The sequence below is a fragment of the Chrysochloris asiatica genome, unplaced genomic scaffold, assembly GCF_000296735.1.
Source record: "Chrysochloris asiatica unplaced genomic scaffold, ChrAsi1.0 scaffold00056, whole genome shotgun sequence".
In the NCBI taxonomy this organism is placed as follows: domain Eukaryota; kingdom Metazoa; phylum Chordata; class Mammalia; order Afrosoricida; family Chrysochloridae; genus Chrysochloris; species Chrysochloris asiatica.
This window is the reverse complement of record NW_006408574.1, coordinates 4,307,611-4,316,622: the sequence shown is the minus strand read 5'-3', so window position 1 is coordinate 4,316,622 and position 9,012 is coordinate 4,307,611. Positions and strand designations below refer to the sequence as shown.

General features: G+C 51.8%; 1 protein-coding gene across 1 annotated transcript in view; it reads right to left on the bottom strand.

Annotated features, from left to right (window-relative positions):
* The window catches only part of SARDH (sarcosine dehydrogenase), a 54,222-nt gene that overhangs the window by 15,003 nt on the left and 30,207 nt on the right, over positions 1 to 9,012 (bottom strand). Inside the window, exons 13-15 of the mRNA XM_006863713.1 lie at positions 8,205 to 8,343; positions 6,475 to 6,588; positions 3,119 to 3,266 (exon numbers count right to left, since the gene is read on the bottom strand). Coding sequence (XP_006863775.1) covers positions 3,119 to 3,266; positions 6,475 to 6,588; positions 8,205 to 8,343 — 401 coding nt within the window. The remainder of the gene's footprint in view (positions 1 to 3,118; positions 3,267 to 6,474; positions 6,589 to 8,204; positions 8,344 to 9,012) is intronic.

Below are 9,012 nucleotides of genomic sequence, written 5' to 3'. Positions count from 1 at the left end.
TATGGAGGGGATAATAATCAATGTAATGAAACAAGCTATATGAATGGTTGAATGTGAAGCTGATGATGTGCCCTGTAAACTTTCACTCAATTCAAAATAAAAACATTTAATTAAAAAAAAAAAAGATTAATACTCCCCTCAAACATAGTCTACAAGAAGTCACTTTTCAGTGGGGTAATGAGGGGATCCCGCCTGCTAACCCTCCGGAGACCCTGACCCATACAGACAACCTCTCCAGGTACCCCTAGAGGGGCAAGATGAGGCCTGTGGCAACTGGCTGTAGGGTCAGCCCCCGACTCAGGGTGACCCCATGTACAATAGACAGAAATGCCAACTGGTCCTATGCCATTCCAATGGTCTGTTAGAAACTGAACCTTGAGATCTTTGTGAAGCAGATTACCAGGTCTTTCTTCCTAGTCCTTCTTAGTCAGGAAGCCGAAACCTGCTCAACATCCTAGCCACATGACCGACTTCATCCTAGCCACACGCCTCCATGACCAACTTCATCCTAGCCACATGCCAGCCTCCATGACTGACTTGCATGAGGTGTACTAGCTGGAAACTGAACTGGGTCTCCAGCTTGTGCTCTCTCAAAATCTAGCACCCCTGAATCATACAGACCCAGAGGAACAGAGCTTGGGGCCAAGGCTAATAGTCCTGCCCCTGAGGCCCCTCCAAGCCTTCCTGGTGTACATCAAGATCTTCCTGGCCCTTCATACTTCCCTCCTCCCCTCCCCCTGTTTAACTGTCATCCTTCAGATCTGGGTTCAGCTGCCACCTCCTCCAGGAAGCTCCCCTGACTACCCATTTAACTGGAGTGCCCCTTATATGGGACTCCACAACCCCGGTACTCCTCCCATCATGTTGGGGTCCTTGCCCCCTCCCCACAACACTAGGAGCTCCCCAGTCTGGCATGCCTGACACACAGAGGGCACTCTGGTAGCCCGAGGGATTCAGAACAGCCTGGCTCTGAGTGGCCAGTCCTGTCAGCAGAGATGCCCCCACTCTCCCCTGCAAGTCATCTCAACAGGAACCCCAGGATGGAGGGGCCTGCTGCCGACCCTAGTCCCCATCTCCCCAGAACTGGAGCTACACGCCCACACTGACTGAGGTGTTGAGCAGCGGGCAGCAGGCCAGCATCCTTATGCAAGACCCTCTCAGCACCCACACAATCGCCACCCTGGAGATGAGGCTTAGCAGGCTCCAATACTCCAGGACACAGAGGGGTGGTTACACCCAGGACAGGGCACCCGAGGCCAGGCCTACTCGGTGAGGTGTCCCAGGGCCAAGCATTTGAAAGAGTGCCACACTGCCTGGGCCTTGGTCTCAGCAGTCAGGGGAGAGTGGCATTCATCTGGCCCACATCTGGGTCAGCGAGGACAGGGTGGGCACCCGGATCCCACTACACACTGGCCAGGGATGGCAGAGAATGTCTTGCCCCTGGAAACAGCAGTCTTCCCAGCTATCAGAGCCCAGGTTCAAGTCCTGCTCATCCACTTACCACTGTGTGGCCTCTCTCCTCTCATCTGCTCAAGGGGGACCGTGATGCCACCCCACCCCACAGGGTCATGGTGAGGAAATGCATGCAAAACACCTCAGTGTTAGTAACTATACTATTATTGTTGTTGTTTGGTGCCATGGAGTCCGTGCCAACTCATAGTGACCCTACTGAGGGTTTCTGAGGCTGTAAATCCTTTTGGTTCTGGAAAGACTCATCTTTCTCCTGAGGAGCAGCTGGTGGGCTAGAACTGGCCACCTTGTGGTTCACAGTCTAGTCCTTATTCTACAGTGCCACCAGAACTCCTTAGTAGCTGTATTAGCAACATGATGAGACTTTCTGCTCTGCAAAGATTTACAGCCTTGAAACCCCAATACAGGGTCCCTGTGAGTCAGAACGGACTAGAAGGCACTTAACAGCAACAATGTAGTATATAGTAATCACTTCACAACTATAGTGTTGGCTTAGTTACTATAATAGCAACTTAGTGACAAAAGTCTTGTTGTTGTTGTTGAGTTGTTCAGTCCATTGTGCTGTCGAGTAGGTTCTGACCCATAGTGGCCCTGTATAGGGTTTCTGAGGAGCGGCTGGTAAGCCTGAACTACCAGCTTTGAGATTCAAACTGACCTTACTGTCCAGCGCATTAACCCACAGCACCACACCAGAACACTCGAACCCTGACCGCTCATGAATGACTCTTTCAGTGCATGCTTATTAAAATGAAATAGAAGTAACAATTCAGTATCCCCGCCATGCTAACTCCATTTTAAGGACTCCATAGAAACATGGATTCTGGTGTAGCACTGGACTGCTAACCCCAAGGTTGGTGCTTCAGACCCACCAGCCACTCCTCAGAAACCATATACAGGGTTGTTATGAGTCAGAACCAACTCAACAACACTTAACATTTCCTTTGGACTCCTGGTGTGTTGCTGTGGAGTAATGCGCTGGACCGCAAGGTCAGTTTGCACTACAAGGTCCATGGTTCAAGTTCACCAGCTGCTCCTCAGAAACCCTATAGAGGGTCACTATGAGTCAGAACCAACTCCACAGCACTTAACAACAGCAACATAGACACATGTGACTAGTGGCCACAGTGTTGAACAGCACAGCTATACATCGCTTCCAGAAAGTTCTATCAGGCCCTGAACTAAGAGTTCTTTCCTTATAACAAGTCAGCAAAGCTACCAGTGAGTGACGGTACTGCTATTATTCACACAAGAAACTTTGGGCTATTTTTGAAAGAGAGGGCACTTTGGAAGAGAAAGCAAAGCAGGGATGATGACGAAGAAGACGAAGAGGAGGAGGGGAGCTGGTGTCTCTGCTCCAGCAGCCATGCCTGCCTGCCTGCAGCAGCTTATAATGAAGCAGGAGGAGGCTGGCCCAGGGCACAGAGCCCCAGGCTGTCCCTTCATCTGCCTGTCTCGTCCCCGCTGCTCGGAGCAGCCTCCAACGCACTAAAACTCGCCCATCTTTTCCCAAGATTCTGAACTGATCAGAGATTTTAGCACCTTGGCATGTCCCATTCTGATAAACAAGTAGCTCTTCCAGGACCCCAGGTGAGTGACCGGGCTCCAGGTCCCAGGTGTGTCCAGGTGTGTGACCCCCTTCCCTCCTCACCTGGCCGGACCCTGGACACTGATCATGCCCAGGTCCTCGGAGCTGTCAATAAGCTGGCACCGGAACCTCTGGTCCTGCAGCACACTAGTGATGTGGGACCAGTTGTGTTGTGCCACTGCCCCACCGACGGCCAGGTAGTAGCCATCCCCTGGAAGACAAGAACCGGATGGTGAGAAGATTAAAGGGTGGGCGGGGCGACCCGCCTGGTGGAGAAATGCTCTCTCATCAACGTCAGTGACCCTTCAGGGCCCTGATACCCAGGCTTCCACACCAGACCTCACAGTGACCCTCTAGGGGCCAGTGTCTAGTCCTTCTCTACTGTACCCCAGGCAGGCAGCACCAATGCAGGCCCTTCGCTGGAAATAGGGGGTGGGCTCAGGTCGGGGGACCTCTGAGGGCTACAGAAGCCAGCCTTCCAACCCAGGAAAGATGGACTTCTGACCAGAACGTAAGTCCTGGGGAGATTCTAGAGCTCAGTTCTCAGGCTCAAGGTGACTTCTAGCCAGTGCTGGGTGACGTGTCCTGCCCAAGCCCCTGTGTCCTGACAGCCCCTCTTCACTCCTCTTGCCATGGCCGCAGTGTCTTCAGGGACCCTGACTTGGCCAGTGTAGTCACATCTCTCCTGGGGTGGACTCTGTGTGGGACTTTACACATAACAACTCTGCTTGTTATCACACCTTGTTACCAGGAAGAAACAAGACCAATGTGGGCCTGTGGGGCACCATTCAGATACCGGGGAGCCCAGCCCAGTTCAGTCCAGCCCAACATCCTGAGGATGTCCACGCCGGCACCCTCATCTTCCCCAGCTGTGACCGGGGGTAAGGACGTCTCATCAGGTAGGGATGCCACAAACACCTATCGGCAACCTGAACCTGGTGAGGTGGGTTTACTCCACTGTCTACTCACTGCCCAGACTGTACCCTCTTCTTGCTTATCTCGGCATCCATTTAGAGTGATGGGACCCCAGTTTTCCAGCCTGCAATGGATGGATGAAGGGCCTCAGGAGACCCCAGCACACAGGTGATACCAAGAAGCCGAGGAGTAATGGCTGCACACTCAGACAGCCACCTGTGTCCAGGGTCCAGGCCCTATAGGAGGACCTTCCCCGATAGGGACCATCTACTCCAGGCCCCTGCCCTGGGGCACTGGGCAGGAAGGAAGAGGTAAGGGCTAGAGCAGAGGACAGGTGGAGAGAGCTGAGACCCCCTGCAGGAGGTGGTCAGAGTGGCCATGGAAGGAGGCCCCTCTCCCCATTGCCACCCTCCAGGCTCTGATGGGCCATGCTAGGGTGGTGGTCATGCTACAGGCTGTTATTGATGGAGAGCTGGGTCTCTGTCCTTCCCAAGCAGGCAGGAGCCACTGGGAGCAGAGGACTGGGGCTGGGGGCTGGCAAGGCCCATAGCTAGGCTGGAATACCCTCCATCCCAGGGCCCCTTGCTAAGCTGTAACAGGAGCTGAAAGCACAAAAGCATGAGACCCCCAGCAGGGGCGAGTCCTGACCACCCTCCTCCTGTAAGGAGCCCTGGGACCTTCCCACCTTGTCACCCTCCCTGCTATGTGTGCCAATGATCCTCCATCCCTACTGCACATGCAGGCCCAACTCAAAACCCTCCACCTCCAGGAAGTCTTCCATGAGCACCTCCAGATGAATGGAGTCTCCAACCCCCAGGAACACACACACACTCCCATCCCTCCCTCAAGTCCATGTCCCAAAGGGACCAGGCTCCTCCCCCATCACTGCACCACAGCCTCACATCCAGGACTCTGACCAGGGACCCAGCCCCAACCCTGTCCCCAGGCTGAAGTCCTAAAGCCCAATATCACCACCTCATACCCAGTCCTTCCCATTAGCCACCGTTTACACCTTGATCCCCAGGCTAGTGGGCAACACAGGCCCCAGACCCCAGTGTATTGCCGGTGGGGTAGGTCTGGGGCTGTGGTGGGGGTGGGGGACCTTTCATTGTAGGCTTTTCTGTATTATCAAACAATTCCTACAGCATAGATTTTTCTTGTAATATTTTTAAAAAATCAATAAAGATATTTTTAGATTACATTTAAGATGACACCTGCTTTGCATACAACCCTAGCTAGTGGAACTAACCGCAAGATTTGGAATCATTGTGATCTTATTTAACAGCATAATTAACACATGCATATTCATCCAGGAACGTGAGGCTCTTAAACCTAAAAATAAATCGGATTCCACACTAGGTTTTCTCACTGTGCCTGTCCCAGGGCTGAGGCTCCCTCCTAGGCCTGTCCTTGGGGAATGGGATTCCGCTGCCTCGAGTCCTCCCAACATTACTTATACCTGAGGTTCAAAGACCGCTGTGTACACACTGCCTGCCAGGCATTGCTTCATCGACACTTGTGCAAAAACCCCATCTCAAACCACTTAGTGCTCTGCCCTCTCTCTTCCAGACCCAGGTTCTTACAGTGCCTGCCCGTGTGTAGGGGACTAGCCAGCTCCCTATTCCCAGAGGGGGACACTGAGCTTCAAGGAGGCTGCTCCCAGCATTCTGGGTACTTCCAGACTTGCTGCTGCACAGAAGTGCTGGGAAGGAGGTCCTCTTGTGGCCATTTCAGAGATGGGTAAGCTAAGGCTCAGAGGAGAGCTAGGTTACATGACTATCAGTGAAATGGCTGGCAGCACAAAGGGTCAGGCAGCAGCTAAGCTCTCTCACTGGGCTGACCCTTTCCCCAGATCCCCCCAGCTATCCCTTCTCCCCTCTGCAGATCCAGTCTCTCCAGAGTAGCCATGGACCCATTCCTAGAAACCAGAATATGTCCCACTCCCTGTGAATTTCACTAGCTTCCCTCCTCCCTGATGGAAGCTCATTACAGGCCGAGAGATGAGGTTGCTCCTGGGTATACGGTCAGGGAACAAGGCCAGGAGGTCAAAGCAAGAGGAGGCAGGTGTAGGCTGAGTGAAGTACTTGGGGCTTTGAAAACAAGGAATGCTAGGTACTGAGCTCCCCATCAATGGGGGCATGCAAGCAGAAGTAGAGGGACTGCAGAAGACAATCCAGGCACCATCCTAACTACCCTCTAAGAACATTCCAGGCCTGAGGCCGGGAGTTAGGCAGGTAGTGAGAAAGCTGCCCGAGTATAATCCCTCCTCAAAGGAGGCAGAAATTGAGGCCCAGTGCACTGTTGTGGACAACTGCTCCCAAATGTCATGATGCAGACAGATGCAAAGACAGTACGTCACCGCCTGCACAAAACCTGCAGGTCCTAAGCATGGTGGGTGTGGACAGTCATTAGAGTCCAGTCCCCTCTGTCCTGCTGACAGTCACCTTCCCGTCACTACAGTAACACTGAGCCAGGGCCCCTGGGCCCCCAGAAGCCCCTCTTACCTTCAAAGGCAGGAGCTAGCGGGGGAACCTGGAGCCCAGGGTCCAGGCGGCTGACTGTCAGGTCGCTCTCTGTACCCCCACGATGGTTCAGCATGCAGGTGTACACTGTTGAACCTGGAGGCAGGGAGACATCCAGGTGTGTGCTGGGCCCTGAGCAGGTGAGCCACCACAGCAATGCTGAGTTCCTTGTCACCGAGCAAAGCCACAGAGGCTGGGCCAATTGGCAGGTGTGCCAGTAGGGAGTGACCTCAGAGGACCCCACAGCCCAGCTCAGGGGTTCCATTAAAATTGAGTGTCCTCAATAGCAGGCAGTTTCCCTGTGGGGCGGGGCAGGAAGGACTGGGAGGGATACTGCTTTCTTCTGAAATACCTTTCCATTGGCTCCTCCCACTCCACCCCTACCCCCTAGCCCACATCCCAACCCAGAGAAGCTTTTAGAGACAAGATTCACATCTTATTCATGTTGGTGTTCTGGAATCCAGCGTATTACCTGCTAAACCAGGTGATCAACAAATGTCTGCTGAGTATGTGGATGAAAGACAGGTGGATGAACGGATGGTGAGGTGACTAGAGGGGTGGAGGGTGTGATAGGTCAGTGAGATGGAGATGGTGGTAGATAGGGAGAATGGGAGGGCACATGTATGGATGGACGGGTAGATGGACAGATGAATGGATGGATGGATGGACAGACGGACTGACAGATGGACGGACGGACAGTTGGGTGGATGGATGGATGGATGGACAGATGAGGAGGTAGGTGGGTGAGTAGTTGGGTGGTGAGTCCATGGGAGGGTTGAAGGAGGGTGGGAAGGATACGCATGTGTGAATGAGTGGTGGTTAATTGGTTAGTTGGATAGATGGGGCTAGGTGAGATTTTAGTGGGTCAATCAGAGGATAAAATGTAGGAATAATGATTAAAGATTAAATATCCTAAATATTACATGGTACTTATGGAGCTCTGGTAGTGTAGTGGTTATGAATCAGGCTGCTAATCTCAAGGTCAGCAGTTCGAAACTACCAGCTGTTCTGTGGGAGAAAGATGAGGCTTTCTGCTCCCGTACAGATTTACAGCCTCGGAAACCCAGTACAGGGTCGCTATGAGTCGGAACGGACTCCACAGCACATAACAACAACAACAACTATATAACACTCACCTGGAGCTTTGATAATGGTTACAAGTCAGGCTGCTAACCTTAATGTCAGAAGTTCGAAACTACCAACCGTTATGCAGGAGAAAGATGAGGCTTTCTGCTCCTGTAAAAATTTATAGCCTCGGAAGCTTTGTACAGGGTTGCTATGAGTCAGAGCCAACTCCACAGCACATAACCACCACCATATAACGTTCATATTTGCTATTTATCCTACATTTTTACTGGCAACGTTTTAACCCACAGCCAACACTTCACCCACTGCATCATCAAGACTCCTTATGGGATTCAATTAGAACCCCACAACAGAAGGAAAATTCACAAGTAAGTGAAAATTAACCCACACTCTCCTAAATAACCAATGAATCTGGGAAGATCCTTCATTCCTGGGAAGACTGTGAATCCTTTCTAGAATCAAGTAAATAAAAGGTAGTGGGGACAAGGTGCAGGCGGGCTGGAGTGGGGGCTGAAGGAAGGTGGTGAGGTCCTAACACCTGGACTTAGTGATGAGGAAGGCCTGACCCCGGGCAGAGGAGAGCAGACAGAGAGGACAGTGCTGGCACTAAGACGTGGGCACCATACCTGGGGGCCTGCTGACGTCAGCGGAGAAGAGCCAGTCAGCAGCTTTCCTCGCGTCTGGTCCCACCAGGTAGAACTTCCCAAAGTAGGACATGTCGAACACCGCGGCAGCCCCTCTGCATGCCAGGCACTCCTTGTGTATCTGAAAGTCCAGGGAATGCGGGTACTGTGGGGGGCTTTGAGTGTGCATGCTTCCAAGACCTCTGCTCCAAGCCTGGCTCCGTCCCCTAGTAAACTCCCCTGTTGACATGTCCCATCCCAGCTCTAGAGTACAACCTGACCCATTCTTCTCAATACAAGGAACTGTCTCCAGAACAGATCATGCACTAGACCCTAAAACAAGCCCACAAACTTTCAGAAGGATTTAAGTCAAACTAAGCGTCTTCTCTTACCAGAAGAGAATTCAATTACCTGATACCTTTTGAGTCAATTCTGATTCTTAGTGACCTTATAGAACACAGTAGAATTTCCCCGTAAGGTTTCCAAGGCGGTAACTCTTTATGGAAACATTTGGTCCTATCTCTCTCCCACAGTGCTACTGGTGGTTTGAACTGCCAAACTTTCAGTTAGTAGCCAATCCTCAACCCACCGCACCACCAAGACCCCTTATGGGATTCAATGAGAACCCCACAACAGAAGGAAAATTGGAAAATTCACAAGTAAGTAAAAATTAACCAACACTCTCCTAAATAACCAATGAATCAAAGAAGAAATCACAAGGGGAATTAGAAAATAGTTTAAGACAAATGAAAATGAAAACAGTATACCAAAATTATGGGAAGCAGCTAAAGCATGCTTATGGAGAAATGCA